General features: G+C 39.1%; 3 protein-coding genes across 3 annotated transcripts in view; all 3 read right to left on the bottom strand.

The window, feature by feature from the left end:
- Nucleotides 1-4,401, bottom strand: part of LOC146969374 (uncharacterized) — a 19,766-nt gene extending 15,365 nt beyond the window's left edge. Inside the window, exon 1 of the mRNA XM_085760460.1 lies at nt 3,169-4,401. Within this exon, the coding sequence (XP_085616586.1) occupies nt 3,169-4,401 (1,233 nt within the window). The remainder of the gene's footprint in view (nt 1-3,168) is intronic.
- Nucleotides 4,402-8,436: 4,035 nt separating this feature from the next.
- On the bottom strand, nt 8,437-9,458 carry LOC146969375 (protein S100-P-like). Its single transcript, XM_085758905.1, has 2 exons — nt 9,230-9,458; nt 8,437-8,623 (listed from the first exon to the last, which is right to left on the bottom strand). The coding sequence occupies exons 1-2, from the start codon at nt 9,365-9,367 to the stop codon at nt 8,486-8,488; spliced, it is 276 nt and encodes a 91-aa protein (XP_085615031.1). The 5' UTR covers nt 9,368-9,458; the 3' UTR covers nt 8,437-8,485.
- Nucleotides 9,459-10,309: 851 nt separating this feature from the next.
- Nucleotides 10,310-17,684, bottom strand: LOC146969376 (uncharacterized). Its single transcript, XM_085758893.1, has 5 exons — nt 17,386-17,684; nt 16,476-16,820; nt 15,801-15,911; nt 13,076-13,176; nt 10,310-12,123 (listed from the first exon to the last, which is right to left on the bottom strand). The coding sequence occupies exons 1-5, from the start codon at nt 17,441-17,443 to the stop codon at nt 12,058-12,060; spliced, it is 681 nt and encodes a 226-aa protein (XP_085615019.1). The 5' UTR covers nt 17,444-17,684; the 3' UTR covers nt 10,310-12,057.
- Between the last annotated feature and the right edge of the window lie 8,256 nt (nt 17,685-25,940).

A 25,940-nucleotide genomic window follows, 5' to 3' on the forward strand; every position in this document is an offset into this window, starting at 1 on the left:
GTTCTGATAGCATTGTGGTATATTGATGTGTTGATGAAAAGAAGGGATCACCGCCGACACGTCTTCGCTTGTATTCAAAAAAGAAGTTTATTAACAAGAAGAAGAACCGTGTACAAAAATGCCGAATCCTGGAGTATCTCTGGTCCAATATGAGATCTCTCTCTCCTGGCCCAAAGCTCTGACCTTATATATGTTTCTAACTCCAAACACTCCACCTTCTCCAAACTAAGGAATGCAACCAATCAACAAAGACTTCCTTGATCTGGATTATTTACTTTCTGGGATTTAACCTCTTGACCAAATTGATAACCTCTGGGCCACCACAGGTCAACGGAAGAAGACACCCTCAGGCTAAACAAAACAATCATCAATCTTTCCAACAGACCAAGTTGCTTCTAGGCAGCATCTGGAACCCATGAAGCAGAGCATCAATTCACACATTCCTTCAGTTCAGAGAAAGCACACACAATAAGAAGAACATAAGATAATACAAGATATTTAAGCAAGAAAGTTAAGGTGTATAATACACTACATATTTCCCCCCTTCGAGGCTCGTAGAGTCTCGACACATAAAAGATAACATACAATCAAATGATTATCATAATGAAACAAACAGACACTCTTATATAATGTCTATAATGAAACAATCATTAGCAATAAAACAATTTGTGGAGTGTGAGAGCGAAAACCTGCCAGGCAGCCAATCTTCCTTAAAGTTTCCATCAAACAATCAAGACAGGAAATTCTCTCACGGTCCCTCTGCCTTAGGCAACCGCTTTTTAGCACTCCAAACCAATTAGAAAAGAAGAAATTCTTAAAACTTGAATGAAACAATTCCGTAGATACATATGAAAACCTCAGACAAATAAAATCAAAACAGTATCCAATTTCAGGCTGGTCAACCCATCGGATCCTCCATTGGACCTGTCCCTGCCTAACATTACTCTCCCTAAACGTCAAAAAGAAAGAAAACATCTGAGGCTTCAATATCCACATACTAGCAAAAACATACAGTAGTGAGTACATATCATCATGAAAGACATCAAACTTCAATTTTTAAAAAGCATTCCATAAAAACACCAAATTAAATTATACTGCAGTTCTTCCACAGTGTCAATCTTCAATGTGGTCAAAATACTTAAGTGTCCATAATGTTCAGGGCCCTTCAATTCATTCACATTCTTCATGTTCAGATGACTGAATCTTCTCAGAACATCTGGGTCCCCGAACAGCCTGGCACTTTCACAGTGATCTCTCTCCTATGTTCTAGGAGGGAGAGAGAAAACAAACCAGTATCTTTGCAACAGCAAAAACATTCCAAACATCAAATGCACATAAACACATAAATCCCTATATTTTTACTAAATCAGTTTTGCAATTGTATCCACAGACTTCTCATCCATTATCCAAGCAGAAGTCCCCTCCTGCTCATGACATCTCTTCACAAAAATGTGGCAAAAACCTTGCAAAATTTTGACGAAAACTTGGTTAACTTGGCAAGTGACTGAGCATCCACCTGGTTATAACCCAATCAGTCTATTTAAGCAAATACAATCCATACTATAACCTCCCCCCTTGCAACATGGGCCAACCCATGTGCCTCTTGAATCGTCAGACCTAAAAGGGCTGAGAGCACTATTATCAATCCTTCATGGTTCTCCAAAGACCAATAGAATCTTAAGTGTCACCTCTACCTATCCACAACTATTTCTTTATTTCAAGAACAGCTTCCTTTTTGTAATTATCTCAACTTTCTAAGGTAACCATACAACTTCACACTGTGTAAATTAAGCTTTTTGAATATACTGTATGTTACTGCAATAAGTGTAGTAAGCTTGCTAAATTTCTAATTTGTCCTTGTATTATTTAATTATACATTTTACACTGGAACTTTAAGAGGCAGCAGCCTCACACTTTGACTCAAATTGGGCTGTTGACCTGAGTGAGTAGTGGATCCCAGACTTACACTGGAGACGCATAATTTTCTTACCATGTCATGTTCTGTCCTATTTCATTTTATTATGAGAAAGCCACTTTTGTGGATAATTGAGTGAGACTTATAGAATAAGATATTCTTTTTTTTTTTCCCAACAGTAAACCAACTAATCAACATTTACCAACACAATGAGTTTAAACATATTAAGAAATATTTCTTATGCAGGCCTACGTTTCATTTTATTACACTATGGCAATAACAATAATTCTTAACTATATAAAGGAAAAGATGGAGAATGACAAAAAACAACTGTTTAGACTTCACATTTCTGCTCATACTACATGTTACTGCCAAAGCAGTACAATTTTACTTTCTTTACTTTAGCATCTGATGCATGTCAGTTTGGTCAATAAATGCTAAACTACAACTTATGAATTCTATGAGGTTTCATTACTATCAACAAAAATCAAAACAATACAACACATGAGTGTTGAGGAGTGGCTGTTCAACACTGCAACTTTAACCTCATTCAGACAAGTATAAGTCAAAATATGTCCTTATCCTGATGTTGATATTTTCTCCTGCACTTCCTAAATGTTTACATCTTGTTTTAATAATATGCCAGGCAATGCAATGGACAGTTGAGACATAAAAGGAGAACAAATTAACTGGTTTTAATGCTAGTGTCATCACAGAACACAAAACATCTCTTCTCAAAAGTACAGATAGGTATAGGCTCCTGATACCAGTATAGGTATTGTAGTTTTTTGATTTTTGTAGCAAAGCTCAATTGATTTTGTAAGAGGTACCAACTGACACCTCCCTTTCGGATTTTCTGAGCAGCCCTAGAATCCTAGCTGTGGACCCCTGAGAGGGTTCAACAGTCCTCGGAATGTCATTACCTGACCTCTGAAGCCTCCTCTTGGGATTCCTCTGAAATTCCCTCTGAAATTTCCTCCTCCTACTTTGTTACACTCACGGGCAAAATGTCCAACCAGTCCACAGATATAACACACTTCAGGACTTTGTTGAAAATTTGGATTAAAGTTTCCTCTTGCTCTCCCTACATTTCCTCGACCTCTTCCTCTCCATGCCTGCTGCTGCAGACCAAAGGTCGGCTGTGCATTATAAACAAAAGGTACCGCTGCACAAGGCTGTTTTGGCTGTGGTTGCAGCTGTGGCTGTGGCTGTGGCATGGGCTGATTTATCTCAGATTGGTTCTGCATAACTACTGCCTGCTTCTTCTCCTTCTTCAGTTGAATCTGATTTAACTGTCTAAGGATCTCCTGATCTTGGCCCTCCTGTTCATGCTCTTTCTTTCTATACAGCTCTACTTGGTATGCTATGTGATCTGTATAAACACTCTTTATCATGCTCCCTAGACCAACCACTTCTGCTAATTTACTCCTCACTGACAGTGGCAACCCCTTCTGAATCTTAGCTCGCAAGATTGATTGCTCCATCTGACTGTCATCCGAATCATGTCCTGTAACATTTCTCCATACCTGATGAGCTCTTGACACATAAGATCTCGGATTTTCTTCTTGTCCTAATGGTTCAAAAAGAATATTATCAGGGTGTACATTTGTTGGAAATGTATCTCTTAATGCTCTATACAGTCGACCTCTATTTGCTCCAAACAGCTCTGAATCGTTCACAGTAGATCCCACATATCGATTATATCCAGCTTTCTGTAAAATCTCTTCCATGGCTGGAACCCCAATAATATTTACCAGAAGTCTCTTAAAGTCTCCCATGGTAGGCTTTGTTTCCACCATAATCTCCTTCAACTTTAAAATCCAAGGATGTGCTCCATCTTGAAGAATGGGTAATTGCTCAAATAAATCTGGCATAACTGTATCATCCCAAGATTTATACACCGGATTCTGTCCTCTGATAACCACTGGACAGATCTTATCAAACTTATCTTCCTTCCTTGCTGATTTTTGGGAGGCTTTTTTCAATAACTTTTTCTTTTGCATTTGCAAGTCTTGTAATTGTTCCTGTAATAATCTCCGGCCTTTTGGTGTGGTGTATTGGTCCAAATATTTAAGGCATTGATCTATACTTTTATCAATCCTACTTAAAGTTTGTCGTCTATCTTCTTCTTCCCTAGAAACATGTTTTGTCTTGGCATGCCTTCTTGAAAATGAAGGACTCTCATTATCCAAATCTCCATTACTATCCCTATTCTCATTTTCATCTTTGCTTTCCCTATTACTTTCTTCTCTTAAATCCTTCTCCCTCTCTAATCCACCTCTTCTTCTTTCTGCACTAGCCAATAACCTTCTAACTGCTGAATCATATCCTCCCACAGCTTTTTCCTCATCACTCTGATCTTCGACCTCCTCCTGACTAATTACTGGGAGCTGAGGATACATTTCCCTAAACTCCTCCTCCTTCTCATAAGGTGAGGGTCTCTTTACTGAGACCACATGTGAGAGGAGTATATCAATCTCTGCCATCAACATTTCTACTTTCTTAACATTCTTTTCTACTTCCTCTACAACTTTCTCTACAACTTTCCCATAACCTTCATCCATTTTTGACCCTAGCTCTTTTCAAGCAACTGGAGAATATCAAGCTCTATTTTTCTCTTCTCTTTATATTTTTCACCTTTTTATTTTTTCGATCACTTCATGTGGACACCAACAACTGTATTATTTTGATTAATAATTTAGGATTATTCTTCTAGTTCAACAGGAGTATGTACTTCTGGATTGTTTACATCTATTTTATCATTGCCATGGCTCCCATTTATTCTTGTGCTTAACTTTAACTTAACTAATTATTAACTAAATATTATTTAGTTTATTTATATTGATTAATTCATTTATAACCTCTGTATTGCCATGGTCAGTAAAAGAAAGATGAAACAAATAACTTCAAAGGAATTCAAAATATTAGAAATATTAGAAAAATGACAACCTCACACAATCTATCATATCTATCAAATTGCAAGAATAAAATTCCCCAACTCAACATTAATTAACCTTTATTGATTGATCAGTCCTTTGCCAAGTCTTCCTTCTAATTAACTACAACATATGTATGATGCATGTACTGTAGATGTGTGTACTAAATGTAAATGAGTGTACTATTATCAATCAAGCTAAATATGCATCAACAATGTCAGAAAGAGTCTGTGGATAAAATCACACTGGCCTTTATCACTGGATCCAGATGCATGCGCTGTCGTCTGCAAGCCTCAGTCCCTGTGATCCAAGCCAGCTGTCCTCTGTCCGCCTCTAGATACACCTCTTAAACTCTGGTCTCCTCCTTGAACTCTCGCTCCATGAAGGGAAGACAGACAAATAGTTCAGTGTTTTATAAAATCACTAGATACACAAAACACATTCCTACTGCAAGTTTTTCCTTTCTTTCAAAAATTCTGTATTATAACTTTAGAACGTTATAATTTTCATAAAAACATTCTCACTTTAAATAAGTGTTTTCCCAAAATTAATCAGGCTTTATCAAAAAATTCTCCACTACACAAAAAGTTACTCTTCCGAGGTTCATAAGTTTCTTATGGATTTATTTTCCCAAAGGTCCCCTTAAATAGAGGCTCATAGCAAGTTAATCACAAAGTCCCCTTAGAAGATTCTTAAGGTTTATTTCTTATTAAACGTCCTTTAAAGGTTCATAAACATCCTTCTCAGGCTCATATTTGTTAAAACTTAAAGAATATATAATTATATATATAATATAACATATTATAACTTAGTCAAACATCTTATTCTTATACGTTATTCACTCTTATACCTTATTCAACATACACTCAATCATATCAATTACTCATAAACTTTATTCACAAAAGAAAACCGGTCTTCACACACACACACACACACACAAAAATGGGGATTTAACAAACAAACACAAAACAAGTGATCACATATGTATTAAAACTTCTTTCTAACTCTTTATTCTAACTTTATTTTTACTCTTAATAAACCCCCCTTTAACCTTATTTCTTTTAATATCCCAAAATGTCCCTCTATTTTACCTCTTTTTACTCAAAAAATCCCTCTATTCAAATCCTTACCCCCCTTTAATCCTTACTTTTTATATACCCCCCTGTAACTTTCCCTCTATTGAAATCTTTAACCACCTTTAACTTTACTCATCCTTACCCCCCTTAACCTTAAGTACCCCCCAACAACCTTTAGTACCCCCCAACAACCTTTATTCCAAATTCCCTATACCCCCCTTTTTGCGTTGCCTGCAACGCAAACAAAAACCAAAAGCCAAAAATGAAAGACCAAAAACCCCCTAATTTAGAAAAATTTAGAACGATAAACAGCTTCTAATCATCAAAGCAACAATCACCCACACAAAGATTCTTTAACGGTGTGACCCAACAGCAGACAGACAACAGCTCCAACAGACAGACCAGCACATAATATTGTGAAGAACTCACACTTTTCAGAAGCCCAGATCGATGCAGGAGCCGGCTGGCTAAAGCTGAAGAAAAACTGAAGAGCCACAAACACGTCCAAGTTCGTGACGCCAAAATTGTGGTATATTGATGTGTTGATGAAAAGAAGGGATCACCGCCGACACGTCTTCGCTTGTATTCAAAAAAGAAGTTTATTAACAAGAAGAAGAACCGTGTACAAAAATGCCGAATCCTGGAGTATCTCTGGTCCAATATGAGATCTCTCTCTCCTGGCCCAAAGCTCTGACCTTATATATGTTTCTAACTCCAAACACTCCACCTTCTCCAAACTAAGGAATGCAACCAATCAACAAAGACTTCCTTGATCTGGATTATTTACTTTCTGGGATTTAACCTCTTGACCAAATTGATAACCTCTGGGCCACCACAGGTCAACGGAAGAAGACACCCTCAGGCTAAACAAAACAATCATCAATCTTTCCAACAGACCAAGTTGCTTCTAGGCAGCATCTGGAACCCATGAAGCAGAGCATCAATTCACACATTCCTTCAGTTCAGAGAAAGCACACACAATAAGAAGAACATAAGATAATACAAGATATTTAAGCAAGAAAGTTAAGGTGTATAATACACTACAGCATCATAATTGGTAATGCCAGTTACATTTACATATTTTACATTTACATACATGTATTCAGTGTGGTTTTAGTTTGTTTTTTCATGTTGTTTTTACTCTATATCTTTTTCCTTATATGTTATTGTATGTATGGGACCCCAGGAAGAATAGCCGTCGCTCCTAAAGCAGTTCCCAACCTTTTTTGGCTCGTGACCCCATTTTGACATCACGAATTTCTGGCGACCTCTCAACCACGTGCAGTCATGCGATCACAGCCGTCAATCAAGATGCACCAGCTCAGATATTTTTATATGCTGCATTTTATTTAAACTCTATAAACTATATTCGAGAAAGTGAAAGTATTGAATACAGTTATCTTTAAAAAATAATAATAATTAGTTTTTAAAAAATTATCAGTAATTTTATTTTCTATCAATTACTAGACATTTCAGGCGACCCCATTTGAATTCTAGGCGACCCCACGTGGGGTCCCGACCCCAAGGTTGAAAAACACTGTCCTAAAGTAATGGCTAATGGGGATACTAATAGATAGACTATAGACAATCTCTCTCTCAGGTAAAGGTGAAGTATTTTGAGGTTTGTCAAATGCTCTTATCAGCAGAGAAGCAAAGACACGTTCTTATATAGTACATGTAATATAAAACAATGTCAATAACAAGAGTTTTTTTTCTGTGGCAGGTCACAGGACATGGTCAAAAACCCCAGGAGTGTAAGTGCCTCTGTTCTGTGTGAAGTGAATGTGATTTACAAGAAATGCTCCATGTCCCTTCACGACCACTAAGGTCTTAGCGAGACGCTGTCTGTCGAGCGACAACATACTCAGTGTGTGGTTGTTGTGTGTGCTTAGTTCACAGGTGTGCCTCCTCGTTCTGGTTAGACAGGAAATGTGTCTGTGACTTTTTGACTAGTCACACGTTAAAAATAATTCCCTTCCACGTCCCCTTGTGAAATAAACATAGTGTCACTTTGAATCTCATCCATCGTACAAACACAATTCACCTTATTTTGCTACCATTGTGTGTTGCAGTAAATGATTTTGTTATATTTACCTTTTAATGCTTTTGTTGCATATTGATATTTTGCTTTTAGTGTCTTGCCGATGATCATGCATCTTTCTTTTGAACCACATTTTGTGTTGTGTATGTGACCATGAGAGTTTTTTTAAGAATGTGTTTCGGCCATCTGGCTTATAAAAGACTACAGACTACAAAACTACAATTTTTTTCTCCTCCTGGTGGACTCTTTTTTTTCTTTTTCCTTTTTTAATGAAATTGTTAATTATCTCTTCTTACTTTTGTTATTTTATTAATGCTCACTGTGGAGTTAATAAAGGATTATTTTTTATCTTCTCTTGCATCAACATAAATAATTCTTTAATTCCACACAGATTTATATATATATTTTGTCCATAATCACACAACACCTGACAACCATGTATCACTTTATTAAGCAGCTACAAAAAAAGAGTCGACGCTGCTGTTGCCGCCATGTTGGCCCAGGGTGGATAGATTGCTCACTTCTTGCAGCGGCCGTGGGCGGCGCAGGTCAGAGCGGCTACCATCACCACGAATTCTGAGAAGTCGACCTCGGAGTCTCCGTTGAAATCCAGACCCTTCAGCAGCTTGTCCACCTCACCTGGGTTCTTTGCTGCCTGCAGAGTAACAAACACCAGCGCTACTTCAAAATGTCATATATGCAAACAAAAAAGTAAAAGTAATTTAATGAGATTTACTCTTCTTAACATGCCTTAATAAAAAGATCTAGCTGTCTCTGGCATCATGTTCTTAGACATATTTTGTTTTGACACAATGAAGGCAGGGCCGTTGCTAGGAATTCTGGGCCCCCTGAAAGAATACTAAAGTGGGCCCCTACCCCCTGACTTTTCCACTTTTTTTTCTTAGACGATGTATGTATTATAATTTTTTATTTAGCCTACTTTGTTTTGATGCTAATGCAGCATTACAGGGTCTTATGCAGAATAAATCAGTCATACAAAGATTAGACTACTGGGGTTTTTTGTGGGCCCCTAGAATTATCATCACCTTTCTCCCCTATACAACGGCCCTGGATGAAGGAAATAAAAACTGGCAAAACTAATGCTAAAACTATTTAAATCTGTTTTAACAAAATAGGTATCAAAGTTAAGCAAACAAGTCGCTTTACACCACAAGTCAGTCCATTGTCAGTATGGGCAGCCAACACCCTGAAGCACAGGGTGGGGACGGCTGCTGAGGTCTTCCCTGTGGGTGTACAGTACCTTGAGCAGACCAGGAAGCTCCTTCTCCAGCAAAGTCTTGGCCTCGGCTTTGGTGAGTGTGTCTTTTCTTCCCTGTCCAGCAGCATATGTATCAAAGGTCCTCATCAGGATGGCCATGGCGGTCTCCAGCTGGCTCATGGTTGCTTTTCAAGAGGTGGTTAACAAAGCGAGAAGGAAAACTGAAGCGGATCAACAGAGCAGCTGATGTGTCAGAGGTGGGAAAGGAGAGGGACGGGTCTTTTTTATACCTTTTGGAAAGTGGGCTTGGCACCAGTGTACAGCAAGCTTCAAAAGGTAAGATGATAACAGGACCGGCATTAGTGTTTGATCAAGGTTGTGGCTCCAACTGTGTCAACACTTCAGACCTACGCCCAATGGGCACATGACCTCACCAACCATAAGAGCTTTAGTCATTTATTTATTGATTTAAAGGGAGGGCTTTTCACCAATCAAACAACAAAGGCGCTTCATTTTTCAATTTATTCATTAAGGCAAAATAAATAAAAATTATTTTATTGTACATGAACGAGCATGTGCTGGTTGTCACTGTGGTTATCATCACTTGATGATTTTGAAACACTACCATCGTTGCATCCACTGTGGTTGGTGGTTGTCTGTGTTGTTGTGCAGTGGTGGACATGAGCTGTGCGGCGAAACCTGTAATTCAAAAGCGAGTTGTGCAAGTACCTGGTATCCTCGCTTGCCTCGATTTCCTTGAAACAGTATACTCTTACAGAGTTACCAGATGCTGTACTGTATATTGTGAAAATGCATTTATCAGATCACACAACCAATAGCAATAGCAGCACTGCTCTGTCTGTAATGATGTACATCAAACACAATGGAAAATACACATTTTATAATCCCGAACATTTTATATATAGTTTATTACAGGTGTATTTAGGAAGTTGGATTCAATTACAGTAACAATAATATCATTTTGAAGCACATATTACCAGCATATTGCATGTTTTACAATATTTGTATCCCACTGTGGAGCTGAAACAGTGTGTACAGAGTTCATCTCTTCAAACATATCATAGTTATAGTGGGAAAGGTCACTCGTGAGAAAGTTTCATTTGCAGCATATGGTGGTTAACACCTTTTGCAAGTCATATGAGTGAGTACATGCAGGTAAGGTGAAGCACAGAGCAAGTAGGCTATTTGCGTAAATGAGTGTGTCTTTGGAGCCTTTCCCTTTCTTTATCAATATGAAACTGGCTGACTCACTGGGACAAATCACCAGGCGCCAACCAGGCCAGTATTTAATTATGAACTTTATAACTTCACATCACCAAAAGAGCTCTGTGCCATAAACACAAATAAATTGTAGCACCAAATCATCCATGTTGTTGGTTACAGTGCCATCCATTGTGTATATAGTAACTGAATATTACTATTGGAAAATGGCCGACTCCCAACCTCTATAGTTGCAGGGGCTGTATTTGTTGATGAAGTTGAAATGTTTGCACAGACCTCGTACATGATTGCTAACTCCCCTGAAGAGGCATATTTGCTACAGCCCCCATCTAAAATCACATTTACGGTCTTTAAAAAAAAAAAAAAAAAAAAAGTATATATATTTGGTTTCAGTGGAAGTGAAATACACGAGTGACCTTTCCCACTATAACTATGATTGTCACAGTATAGCATTTCAGTCAGCCCTATGTATAAGCACTGTATGCTGCCCCATCATTTGCTCATATTATGCAAACCTTAAGGTCTACTGTCTCCCTGTCATGACATGTTTGCAAACTATGTTTAAAGCCAATATTTGCATAGACTGCCCCGGGCCACGTGCCTACCATGCAGGCAGCTGAAGAGGACAGGAAGCTCAAAGCTACGTGTCAAAAACTTTTTTTTAACAGGCTAAGCTTTTATTTATTTTTTTATTTTTTTTAAATCTGTCTGCATTTTTTGTTTTGGAACAGAAATAATAAGCTTACCCACAAGATAATTAGCTTGCCGGCTAATTTCTAATATAGACTACAGACAGAGCCTCTGATAGTTAGAGCAGCCACAGCTTCACATTTTTACTTTGGGATGATACGTGACTACTTCACTTCACAAACAGAATGCTAATATATTAGCATCTTAACTACATTGAGAGACCAAATCTTACGTAACTGAAGACTGTAAGATTCATATTTTGTATGTCATAATACTTTATGGTTAGAGGACAAAGAAAACATGTCCCACTCAATGTGCATAAACAGAGAGCATCTTCTGATGGCTAACTTCCTGCTCACACTGATTGTCACTCTGTCTTCAGTAATGCTAACATGGTCTCTGGACATTTTAGAAAAGGAAACACACAACCTCAAATGTAGAGCATGTTTATCACTCTATATGTCCTGTGACAGTTTCATGTGCCTGTATGTGATAAACACGCACAGAACAAGGCCGGGGAGAAACCAATGCGACGTTCACAGACCCTGTTTCCACTTCCTGTCACTGACCTACAATGGAACGACCCCATAACCCTATAGTTTCCACTGTGTCCTTAACGTGAGCGGAAATCATTGTGAAACCATCTTAGCGGCCTATAATCAATACCACTAACTAATGTGGTCAACAGACTAGCTGGGTATGATTGAGCAAAACAAGAAGCAAATACTTTTCTTTTCTTAGTTTGTTGCAAGTAGCTTACATCTGTTATTGAAATGGCCTTTCGCCATGAAGATGAATAAGAATTCATTTGTAGAGAAATAGAAAATATTATCACTCTTTACAAAAGCTTAATAAAAATCTTTCCAGCCTGAGAGTGTGGTGTCAGATGCATAAGAAGAGAAAATACTGGAACAATAGGGAGTCCAGTGAGCAGATCCTCATCCACTTTCCTTGGTCTGCACAGGCGAAAAGTAATCGAAGGATTCGTACACTGGTACCTGACACTGAAAGAGACCAAAAGATAAAAATTCAATTATTACAGACTCACACATTTTATCAGAAGAGAACAAACATTTGTCAGCTTGAGTGTGTGGTTGCTCAAAGGTTACACAACCTTTGCAAATGATGTAAATAGGTGAATTAGTCACAGGCAGGATGTTGGTCAGTCAGTTAAAACTGTTATTTATGACAGCCTGTAGGTGAGATGTTGTCGCATTATATTGCTCCTACATAAAAACACATTCTTATATGATCGGCGCCTCAAATTATAGGTTCAATGTGTAGTAGAGACTGAAGGCATTAGCAGTTTCTACAAATACAGAACGTTTAAAGCAAGGGATAACATATTGAACATTGTTGTTAGGACCATGTAGCCTACACCTAATAAGGGTGACAGTTTTGTTTTATACTTTGCTGTGGAAAATAAAAAGTTTTTTGTGGCTTATCAGGATAAAGTTTGGGCAGCCACACAACACCAGTAGACAGATATTGTTACTCTAAATAGTTATCAGTAATTGTGCATATACAATAAATATCAATGATACAGACAGTATAAACATAGTCATACATTTAAGTAATGAGACTGAGTAGATTCAGGCAGAGGCATTCCCTTCAAAAATACAAAAGAACAATTCTTCATTAAAAAAAGATACACCATCACTGATTTTTATTTATTCTTTATGTTGTGCTACAGACACTATAATATAATTTTTAGCTTTTGCACATTTAACTGACAGATACCTTCCAAATCCTTATGATTAAATGCATCATTTAATCATATGAATTAGATGTGAATCAGTATTAATCTATACTTTATTATATTATATTATATTATATTATCAATCTTTATTCCACACTTCCACAGTTCCACACATGCGGAATGCTCTCACTAAAATGTGGAACAATAAGCCTGTTTTCCTCCTCTGGTCCTCCCACACCCGTCACCATTACACTCACCCACTGAGAAGAGCCTCTGGAGGAGCCGGTGCTGTGTTTGTCCATCTCTGCCTCCTCAGAGTCAATGTGGGGAACCTCATAGATCACCCTGGCTGCTTGGGCTGAACCCGTGGGACACACACACACACACACACACACAGAAATTAGATTCTTCCACACAATAAAATGAAAATCTGGAGAAATGGCACATTCAAGCTTTCTTTTTAAATTAGATGGGCACTATAGTGCAGTGGTTCCCAACCTTTTTTTTACCTGTGAATCTATTTTGACATCACAAATTTCTGGCGACCCCGCGATCATATGACTGCACGTCAATTAAGATGCGCCAGCATGCTACATTTTATATGAATTCGATTTATATTCGATAAAGTTACAATATAGAATACAGTTGTTTAAGTGTGTGGTGTTTTTAATTAAAATTTGAAAAAGAATAATAATTAGTTAAAAAAACATATATTTTTTATCATTAAATTTGTTTTTATCAATTACTAGACATTTCAGGGGACCCCATTTGAATTCCAGGCCCCAAGGTTGAAAAACACTGCACTAGTGTATTGGCTTGCACCAGAAAAAACACTGCCATCATGCCTTGTGTAGTCTCTCCCTCAGTTGAGTCCTATAGTTCCTTTTTTATTTGTAGAGAAAACCCTGCTGCACCAATCATTTCCACATTATTGTCATTGCCAAGATTAAATTCTTGGTCCCACACCTTTCCTACTGAAATTATTCCAGGTCATTACTTATATTTAAACTAGTGACTGACCCGAACCTGTGCAAAGATGCCCTGGAGTTGTGCTTGCAAAAACATTGTGTTGATAGTGCATTGTCATTTTTGAAGCATGAGATAGGTACGTGTTGCTGATGTCAAACATCAACCACAAATGCCAGCCGGGGTGCTTTGTCACTATCTGTTGCATCACATGTGCATAATACAGATGACTGGAAACTATTGCTTACTGTGTAGACACCATATTAGAATTACTAAAGCACACTGCAGACATTTATTCATCCTTTACTGTAACTCTGTTATCTTATGGTTCTCTGCAGCTGATTGTCTTTGATAATTATATTTTCTGTCTCTCACACACAGTTGAAGATGCCGACCTTTCTGTCGTCTTTCTCTTCTCTTAAAGGGGAACTACACAAGTCAGGTCGCTTTTTTGCTGTTTTGCTCATTTAACCATCACAATTACTCCAAAGCTGTTTAATGAAGGTCAAAATCTTCTGTACTTCCTTTTTAAGTAGGTCAGATCTATACAAATCTGTGTCGCAACCTAACTGTCAACATTTCTATCTAAGACAACACTCTTTAGGTAGAATGCACAATTCTGCCTTTTATTTATCAAGATAATGATGGTCTGTTTTACTGACAATGGCAAGCCCGTTTTACATTGTACAATAAACTACTAACATCTGCTAACATCTGGCTGTGACAGGGCACAATCAGCATTCACTCCATGACTCTGGGTATTTACTAAGTCCTGCTCTGTTTGGCAGTGATATTGTGAACATGCTCCCCCTGTTAGCAGGCCTTTCATTAAACCAGAATGACGGAGACCGTGCCTTCAACACAGAGTGAGCTCCAACTCTGGAGGAATTTTAAAAGCTCACACCATCATCATCATCATCTCTCAACTATCTGTTGTGTCTGCAGAGGGACAAACATCTACATAGTTCCTTTTTTATTTGTTGTTTATTTCGTCTTGTGTTAGCTCTCTGCTACCATCAGTTTTGACCCATGTTTTAAATCAGCTGTAAAATACACTAAAAACTTTTTTTTTCATATCTTGGTTTTGACAGTTAGGCTTCCTTATCTATGAACAAATTGGTTTTAATATTTTTTGGTGTGGTCCCTGGGCCGTCCTCTTGTCAGCTTTCTGCTACCATCTATGGTGTTAGGGTCGGTTTTGACCTGAGTCTTAAATCAGCTGTAAAACACACTAAAACAATTATTTATCATCCCATTTGTTTCTCATCTCTTGGTTACATTGTTTGGCTTCCTTATCCATGAAAAGGTTGGTTTTGCAATTATAATTTCAGTTTGAACTCTAATTATTGTTCTTATCGTTATAACCGGGTCAAAATTGACCCTAACACCACAAATGTCATAATTTTAACCAGATCATTTTAGAATTTTGTGAAACTTTTTTACATTTTTTAAAATTTTGTTTAAATAGATGTTCCTGACAAAGTCAAAAAGCCTTGATGCTATAAACACATTTATGTGGTACTTTTATGCATTTAAAACCTGAGAATGGGTCACTGGTGACCCGACCACCAGAGAAAGGTTAAAAGTATTGATTTCCAGGGAGTTTAATTATCTTAACACTTTTTTCACTAACATTAGTGTCTATAAGTGGGTTTTTGAGACACAGATAAACTCACCCATTAGTACGCTATTCACGCTGCCATATTTGTAATTTACTGATTTTTTCATGGGGTCCTTTTTCCCTTGAACTATATTGATATTTTTAGGCTTGAGATTGATATAAACCTGAAGTGAAGGAATTCTTTTTTGGGAAGTTCAGAGCTGTGAAAAAAATACAGTGAATGAATTGCGAAAATTACATTTCAAAATCACCAGTGGCATCTCTTCCTGGAAACAGCGTAACAGTTATTCTGGACAGTTCGCAGACTTCACAATGACTTTCTAAACCAGAAATTGTCCCTGTGAGAACTTCAACTGAGCTTGTGATGAAGAATAAGAAAACATTTAGACATGTACCTTGTCTCCTCTGCAGACAGTAGAAACCGAGGAGGGTGATGAGCAGCAGTGGAACCACTACAGCCACAGCGATTATGATGGGGTTCTCTTTTGGTCCGGCACCTTGTTCATCTGCATGCGAGAAAAACACAGATATTACACTGGCAAGGGAAGGCAATTTTATTTGTATAGCCCATTTTTACAGTTTGTCTCAAAACATAGCATCATAACATCATCCTCTGCCCTTAGACCCTCACATCCACTGAGGAAAAACTCCATGGAAAACCCTTTTAACAGGGAAAGACTGGAGAAACCTCAGGGTGAGCAACAGAGGAGGGATCACCTCACCCAGGATGGGCAGACGTGCAATAGATGTTGTATACAGACAAGAAAAAAACAGTTTTATAATGAGCAGGGGATGGTTACAGGACTGTGAATTCAGTTTTGTTGTTTTTGCATAAGACATTAACCTGATATAGTACCAAAGTTGCAAGATAAGGAACATAAAACTTTCTAATTTTGCATTATTAGTTTATTTTTAACTAATAATTTTACTGATTTATATAGTGATTTAATAGAAACAAATATACTATGAAGATTTTTTCATGATTTTGAATACACGCCATTATTCACTGTATCGATTGTCAAACTAGGAAGTTAGTCAAACCCTGAAAGTCTTTGTGTCTGGTCACCTACCATGATCTGTGTCGTCTCCTCCGTCCTCTTTGGTCCTAACTGTGATCACTGTGCCATTTCCTGAGACTACAGAAAGAACTGGTATATCTGTAGTCACAGTACAGATGTATCTACTCCCATTGTATTTTGGTGTGATATTGAAAAAGGTCAAATTTGAACAGAAATTTGATTCATGATTCTGATTTATGAACTCCTTCTTCACTTCTGTTTGATTATTCCACCAGCTGATTCTTGTTCTTGAATTTTTCCCCGGGAAGCAGCAGCTGATGGTGACAGTGTCCCCCTCCATGACAGAAACATGATCTGGACTCTGGGTCACAGCCAACATGTCTGTAGATGAAACACCTGTAAAGAGACAAAGCCATCGATCATTTCAAGGCCCATAATAAGACTGTGAACTGCATCAGTGTTTTGGCACTTTCGTACAAAGCAATACATTTTGCACATGTTGTTTAGAAAACTGATTTGTTTTGTTATGGACAAGTTCATTCATTTCATGCTCTTTTGAGAAAACTGATGTACAAATGTCTCCGTCAACTGAGCGGTTCACATAATGCTGCCATATTGCTGTTGTCACATCCTGGTCTCAGTGCTGTGCGATACCAGTCAGCTATGTGGAAATACTGATATGATGTTATGTTACTTTTTTAAATGGACCTGGAGTCTAAATAATACAGTTTACTACTATTAATGAAGAATTGTTATCATTTATTTCTGTTACGATCAATTTTGCATTTCTTTGTCTGTGAAACTAACTTCTTGAAACGTAGGCTACTGTGCTGTGAGATGTACTGTTCACAAACAGAAAAATTCAAACCTTCAAAGACCTGAAATGTTAAATATTTTTAACATTTGCAGCTCTAACTCACACTAGACACAGCTGTGATGTTAAAGTTGTGTTTCTACTTACTCCATGATGAGATGGCGCAGTGAGAGGCCAACAGCAGACTGCTCAGTAGGAGCTTCATCTTCTCTTCTCTGCCTCACCTCCGCCTGCAAACACTCATCTCCTCACAGCTTCTCTAAGTCCCTCCCACGACGCGCTCACGCACACTCAAAAAGCACACACACACACACGGTAGCATCTTTCTCCCACAGTTTAAGAGAAGTGTGAGAAACCACAGCCTGTGTTCCTTCCTCCTTCCTCGAGATGCAGTTGAAGGAAGCGATAGAGTCCGTGTGAAAACCTTGGCTGAGATTGTTTCACTCTTTTCAGTTTTCGTGACAGAGTTTGAAAGCGGAAGTCTTGGTTTGCCAGCAGAACAGAGTGTTTTGACACTATACACACCCAAATCTACACCCCAAACATCAGAGGGTGATGTTTCACAAGTCTAGCAGACGTTATGAGATCACACCCTCAACAATGAACAACAAAAATATGATACTCCTCTGTTTCCATCTGATATATTGACATTTAAATACACCATGTAAGCCTTTGGTTCTGTACTGTGCTGTGCATCAAAAGATAAGTCAGTTCCATCTCAGTCAGTTGGAATTTCACAACACATGGTGAAAATACACTGTACAAAAAAGTTTAGTGAAAAGCAAATACAGAATCACACTGTACTGACAGTAATGGAAGTGTTTCTGGGAGATGTACTTAAGTGACAAATCAAACTGGGGTGCAAGTGTTGGGTTTTCAAGTTAAAAACACCCAACAAGTGTGTTACGGTTTACAGTAATTTGGCCAGATAGGCTAACTGTATTCTTTGATGTTTTCATCATATGTCATTAATCCAAATAGAATCCAGCAGAAACACAGATTTGTTAATATTTATCTTGTTTCCTCATTATCATTATTAATTATTATTAATGTCAGTCTAGACTCAGAGTCTCAATTATGTTTTGGTGTCCACAATCGAACTGAAGAGAAACACATATGGGTAGGACACAACAGTGGACCACTCAGCAGCTGTTGTTTCCTGCTCACAGCCTGTTCCTACTACTAACAAGGCTATAAAACCATGGATCCATGGTTTTATAGATTAACTTAATCATTAACCAGTGTCGGGCTCATTACTCAAAATATGTAATAAATTACTCATTACTCAATCAAGTAATATTACAACTTTTATTACTTACTGTAATGAGAAAAGTAATGTGTTCTGTTTAATTTCTCCCCCAAAAAATCCCCAATCCTGTCCTGTTAGTCCTGAAAATGAACTGTTATAGGCTATGAACAAGCTAAAGAGCTATCTACGTATACAGTATGCTGCATGCCCGCTTGCTGCAGGGTGACGTGCACGCAATATATATATATATATCTTTTTTTATTTTAGCCAGGGATTGCACTGTTCAATTAAAAATCAGTGACAAATGTAACGTTGTAACAAGATGTTTTTATAATATCACTGAATTTTTTTATCAGTAATTTGTTACATCCGTTACTGAGAAGAGTAATATGATTAAAGTAATGCGTTACTACTAATGCCCAACACTGATCTTAACTGGCATGAATACTGTCTATGTAGTGTTATAGAAACACCAGGGACACTCACAATGATAATGTTGTAATAATAGTGTTTATTTATAAAAGGTAGTTAAAAACACAGTGGCAGAAAAGTGTTACAGTTGTCAAGACAAATGAAGATTTTCATAAAAGTGTTTCCAGGTTTTCCTCTCTTTCTTCTTCTTCCTGGTCTTCCTCTCTTCTTTTGTCTGAAGTGGAAATATTTTCAGGAGCATCTGAAACATGAATGAACAGACTGATGAGCTCCTTCCTACTAAAGTAGTACAGTATGGTGCTGATATCTGATTTAACAAGACTAAAGGTCAAGTCCATGTGATGTAAATGTCTTCATCTCACATGGACCCTGCAAACACCAAACATTTGACTTGTATAACAACTGCACCAGCTGCACATAGCTACAGCAGATGAAAAATAGAAATTTCTTTATTTGGATAAACCCCTTGAGATGCATCATCTTGTTTTCAAGGGGGTCCAGAAATGAGATGAGTGGATGCTCTTTTTCTGAATAGTATTATACAGCGTACAGCTTAGTTCCTCTCCATGGTCATATTCACACTCTTGTTAAAGGTTCTGTAAATTTTCATGACTACCACTTGATATCGCCGCTGCATTTCTACTATAACAACACAAAGGAAGTTTTTCCAGGGGTAAACAAAAAAGTGGTGCATCTGACTGGGATTTGTTGTCAATGGTGACTTTTTAAGTTAAAAGGATGAAATAACATGTGTGAATTTGCATGTCCATCCCTTTTTTTCTCTTAACTATTTTTATGCTCTAATTCTGAGAGAGAGAGAGAGAGAGAGAGAGAGAGAGAGAGAGAGGGGAAGGGACAAAGGGCCAAGTGTTGGAATCGAACCCAGTCTGACAATAGAACTGAATGAAAAGTAAAGAGTCCTACACAGGTGTAGGTGTGGACAACGTTATTATCTGAACCAAAGTTCATGTTCAGCAAAACTCTAACGACGCTACTGGAGGAGAAGTCATCTATTCTGACTGACACTGATGCATGGCTGAACACCTTTAATATACTGATGTTTGTTGAGTATCATATTGTACCTGCTTTGTGTTGCTGAGCCTTGGTCAGTCTGTTGTAGAGGTAAAAGAAGGTTATTAGAAGAACAAGGAGTGGCAGGCACCTCAGATAAAAGATCAACACATCCATCCAGGAGGGACCTGAAAGAGATCCACATGAGGATTTTATTAGCTTTTACCAGAACACCTACGAGGATGCTCAAACTATTGAAGAGTAAGAAAGGAGAAAATTAAAAACAGCTTATAGTTTTTATATTTTATATTTTCATGTCATGAACAGAATTCATATCCCGGGTCTCTGTGACACAGTGTCAAGAACCCCTGCAGTAAATAGCATTTTAGCAGTAAAGCTGCTAAAAACTGTTTTCATTCTGGCTTTAGCGCTGTTAACACGTCACAGTTTAATCCAGAGTCTGTGGTCAGTTTCTAACACTTGCTAGGAAATTTGCTCCGATGGTTGTTCTGGGAGTCTGTGGAAGCCGCGACCGGGGATCGTGGCAGCGACTGTCACAGCGGCAGCAGCCGCTCCAATGAGCTGATCTGCCGGGGCCGACCTCTGTCATCCTCCCAGGGGATCTCGCACGCTTTTAGAGGTTTACCACTGGCTGGTTAAATTCTTTTTAGGAGATTAATGTTGGTTTCATTGATGAAATTTAACAACTGTGGCAGTGGCATTAGTTTGTTTGAATGAAAAGTGAGCAGGGCTCTGGGCTACATACTGAATTCACCACATTTACGTAAATAAATAAACGTTTTACAATGAACCAATCAGTCTAATAAAATTTTATTTTATTTTGTTTTATTTTTGTTAAGTCAACATGGTTACTGTACATGGCAAGATTATTACCACTTTATGAAATTGGTCTGTATTTTATATGGGAGTCCTATCGCTACTAAAATATCAATCGCTCTGGTCGGCAGTAGTCGGGGCGGTGTGTTCACTGCTTCCTTTCTCCCGACTGTGGCCGATGAGAGGCGACAGACTCGTCAGACAAAGGCTGTCGGCGTCGGGTCGCGTCGGGGCGGTGTGTGGGGGCCTTAAAGGTCAGCAACTACAGTTTTCCTAGCACCTGCACCCACAGCAATATTTGCTCAAGGGTTGAGGTTGGGGTATATCCAACTGATCTATATAAGGTGGCCCTGAAAGCTCAGTGCATTTGTATATGTAAGAAAACATGTGCAAAGACACAAACATGCTCCAGTTTCAGAACACTACTTCATTAGTTTGACAGCACACTAAAAAACTCACAACAGAACAGAAATATTTCTATTTGTAGTGTGTTTGTGTCTTGGCATTTTTAAGTTGCAGTGTATTGAGCTGTCAGGACTGCCTTATCTAAGCTTTACAGAACAATATGATATTTATTTCCTAAACAGACCATGTTGCAGTTTTGCATCCATGTCAGTATTCACACAAGATTTTCTCAAACACTTCGGTGTCTGGTCACCTACCATGATCTGTGTCGTCTCCTCCGTCCTGTTTGGTGATAACTGTGATCACTGTGCCATTTCCCGAGACCTCAAAAAGAACTGGTACCTCTGTAGTCACTGTACAGATGTATTTCCCAGAGTCCTTTGGTGTGATATTGAAAAAGGTCAATGTTGAACAGAAATTTAATTCTTGAGTCCATTGTGCAACCTGGTTCTTCACTCCTGTTTGATTATTCAACCAGCTGACTCTCATTCTTGAATTTTTCCCCAGGAAGCAGCAGCTGATGGTGACAGTGTCCCCCTCCATGACAGAAACATCTGGACTCTGGGTCACAGCCAACATGTCTGTAGATGAAACACCTGTAAAAAGACAAAGTCATAAATCATTTCAAGGCTCATAATAAGACTGTGAACTGGATCATGTCTTTGTCAGTGAAAATAATGGTTTGAAATGTGCCGCGTACAAACACACTGATCAAAAAAAGAAGAAAAGAAACTTGACATATATTTATAGATCATTAAACGTTTCAGATGCTAAAGTTAACTATACTTGAAGACTGACAAACCCCTGTTTGAACAGTGAGGACAACATGAACCTTTGGTACCACAACTCACATCACAACTCTGACTCTCTGTGTTGTTAGAGGTTCTACTTACTCCATGATGAGATGCAGAGAGAGGCCAGCAGCAGACCGCTCAGTAGGAGCTTCATCTTCTCACTGCTTCACGTCCGACTTCACACAACCTACAGTACCATGAGGGTCTCACCCACGCACTAAAGAAACACACTGGCCATCACCCTTTTTCCATGGTTAAAGAAAGTGTGAAAACCACAGCTCATATACCTTCCTTCTATTGACGCAGCAGGTTACCAAGGAAATAGATGCTGAGGAGAAAATTAATCTTTATTTATAAACAGTGACAAAACCAAGGTTCTCCTCACTGGTTCCAAATCAACACTATCCAAAACCGACAGTTTCTCAGTTTCTCAACCGCCTCTGCCCCTCCTTCACCCCCCATACCGCTTCTATTCTTGTTCATAGCCTCGTCACTTCACGCCTCAATTACTGCAATTCTCTCCTCTCTGGTGTCACTCACAAATCCCTCCATAAACTCCAGTTAGTCCAGAACTCAGCTGCCCACATCATCACAAGGACCCCATCCATCCACCACATCACCCCATCCTCCAACAGCTCCACTGGCTCCCAATAAAGTTCCGAATTGAATTCAAAATCCTCCTCTTAAAGCAGAAGTAAGCGATATTTTTGTGTTAATATGAGTCTTAAATAGTTATATCTTCCGACAGCAATCACTTACATAGAGTGTTTGGACCGAAACACAGTCAGTCCCTCTGCTCTGCTCTGAGCCCAGGAGAAAACATTTCTCGTATCCTACAAGTTTTATCCAATGAGGAGAGAGAATGGCATGAAGGGCTGTGTGTGCAGCCAAGGGATGAGCCTGAATGTGGTGACGTAGGGACGAGGACCAATAGATCCATGACGAGGGCGGGGGCTGCTAACTCCATCGGCTGACAAGACGTTATGGTGCGTTCAAGGCAGCCCGTAACTCTTGTTTTTCCGACCTGTGAAGTGGTACCAGTTCGATCTGGTACGAGTTCACGGGTCAGAAGTTACGAGTGGCCGTTATAGTGACTTTCACAGGCAGCAGGTCGGAAAAACACGAGTGGGTTGCCTGGAACGCTACAAAGTCGTAAGTCGTGACTTGAAGCTGTAATTTACGGTTTCAAAAGCCTACCTGGAACACAGCATTAGCCAAAACGACCGGATGGATCGCTTACTTCTGCTTTAAAGCTTATTGATCGTTTCTGAATGAATGATGATGGAAATTTTTTATTTATCTTATTCATCTGGTCAATCAAGTGTTGTCTGGGTGTTAGAAACTTCGATGTTAGACTGATGCAGTACATGTTGTATGTTATCTGCAGCTTTTTTCTTTTTTTTTGTTAAGACAAACAGCTTCCTGTTGTGGCTGGAAACCACACTGATGAGAATGAGGCAGCTGATTTATAAGATAAATGCACCTTAGAAATAGTGACTACGTCCTTGTTTGAGACAAAGAATTAATGAAGCTACTGTAGTTAATTGTCGTGCCACTTTGTAGAAATAAGTTTCTCCACCTGCATCAGGTTGTGTTTTCTTCTTATGTCTACTTACTGTAATGTGGCTGCATGCTTTGCTGTGGACTGTCAGTGTGATGGCAGTGAACAACAGGAACTAACCACTGTCAAAACCAAAACCAATTCTGCCAGTAGCCGTTCAGTGGTCATGAGCTCTGCAGTGTCTAATCTCAAATGATGTGAAACGTGCAGATCTGCACATCAATATGAGACGACACAGAATGAGTCAGACTGATCTTCTTTTCACACTCTTCACTGATCATAAGACAATCCGATGATTTGGCAAAAACATCTGACATTAGGGACAACCTTGAAATGAAAACAAGTTGACAAGTCTATTTGATATCTGACATGGATACTGTCTATACTAAATGTGTATCTTCTGACCAGTTATGAGACTTGTCGTGATGGACAGTCACTGATGTAATAATAGTCTTTATTTATAAAGGGTAGTTAAAAACACACTGATAGAAAAGTGTTACAGTTGTCAAGACAAATAAAGATTTTCATGAAGGTGTTTCCCAGTTTTCCTCTCTTTCCTCTTCTTCCTGGTTTTCCTCTCCTCTTTTGTCTGAAGTGGAAATATTTTCGGGAGCATCTGAAACATGAAAGAACAGACTGATGAGTTCCTTCCATTGTAAAGTAGTATGTACAGTATGGTGTTGATATCTGATTTAACAAGACTAAAGGTCAAGTCCATGTGATGTAAATGTCTTCATCTCACATGGGCCCTGCAAACACCAAACATTTGAGTTGTATAACAACTGCACCAGCTGCACATACAGCAGATGAGTGGATGCTCTTTTCCTGAATAGTATTATACAGCGTCTACCCATAACAACACAAGGAGTGGCACACCTGGTTGGGATTTGTTGTCATTTGTGACTCTTGGGGCTCTATTTTCCTGGCGCAACTCAGGGGGGCGCAGCGAGGCGAACCCTGGCGCAGCCGGCGCAGTGGTATTATCGTCCAGTGCAACAACGTGCGCAGCGGATTTGATAAATTGGCAGACTGCTGTGCGCCGAGATGGGAGTGGTCGCGCAGCAGGGGGAGGTGTCGACAGATACACCTTGGCGCAGTGACAATTTGATGCCAATAGACCGCGCCAAGAGTGCGCCGAAAGCTCGCCAGCTCCAACCTGGTCTACCCCCAATTCCAATCCGCCCCCTAAAGACTCAAGCCCTGAACCCTCACTGACTAAAGTGACGTCAGCTCTAAGTGACAGAGTGTGAGAGTCTGTGAGGGTCCAGATGCTGTAAACATGAATGGAACAGCACTTACACTCTCTCACGACATGTTACCTTGACAACAAAATGTTGTTGACTCCGGTCTTGGACCGATAATTTACCGTACTTTCAACGCGCACAAGGTGTGTGAGGGGGACGGACTCAAAACAAAATGTTCCCGGATCAGATCTGATCAAATCATCATCAATAATCACAAACTGCACGTTTATACTGACAGTAAACTTACTCTTTTTTTTTTTCTTTCTTTCTTTTTTTTGGTTGTTGCTCTTGTCCATTAACAATAAAGAGAGCGGCGGAGCTCTCTCTGTCCACGTGTGTTAATTTACTTTTTTTAACACTTGCGTTCCGACGGCATCTCATGTGTTTGACTTCACAACGCTATGAACTGTGGGTAATTCCCCTACCCAAAGTCAGCATCGGTGCTGACTTACGGTAAGGGGGCAGTAAGGGCTCATTCAATAGGTGCGTTTCCATTACCCCTTGAAATGCGCAAAACCTAAATATCGAAATTAAAAACTGGTAATGGAAACACCTACATTTCGAAAAAACTCTCAAATATCGCAAAAAAGTTTTTGCGCTCTCATGAGGTGGTTTTTGAGACGTATCGATACAAACATGTATCGCAAAAGTGTAATGGAAACACTTTTTTCGCTTTTCTACACGTCACCGGCGTCAGCGGAGTTGTGTGTGTCCACGCTGTGTTGGTTTATGTAACTTGAGGGGACAAATGAACCACATGTTTATTGTCATGCATTGCTGACCTGGGCATTGTTTCTCAATAAATTAGAAAAACCTTTCCTATCGTTCCCCTTTTCCGTGCATGGTTGAAGGAGACTGGCTCGCATCCACGTTCCCACTCCCTCCTGCGCCGAAATGTCACCTTAAAGGTGTACAGAAATGGCCGTTTGTCCCGTTTGTCGCGCCGAGTTGTCACGAGCTGCAACACGAGTTTACCCGAGTAAGGAAAATGAATTTGATTGGTCGTTATCGAGCGGGCGGGATATTCAAAGTTTGGGGCGAGCCCGAGCTCCGTGTGTGTGTGCGTGTCTCAGACGTTTGAATGACGGATTACGGATCCAATATCAGTGGCTAGTGAATCGTGTACAGGCTGACGTATAATCCGTGCGCCTGCATTATCCAATACGAAA

Source organism: Trachurus japonicus, chromosome 18 (genome assembly GCF_045865225.1).
Source record: "Trachurus japonicus isolate A0001 chromosome 18, Traja_1.0".
Lineage (NCBI taxonomy): Eukaryota > Metazoa > Chordata > Actinopteri > Carangiformes > Carangidae > Trachurus > Trachurus japonicus.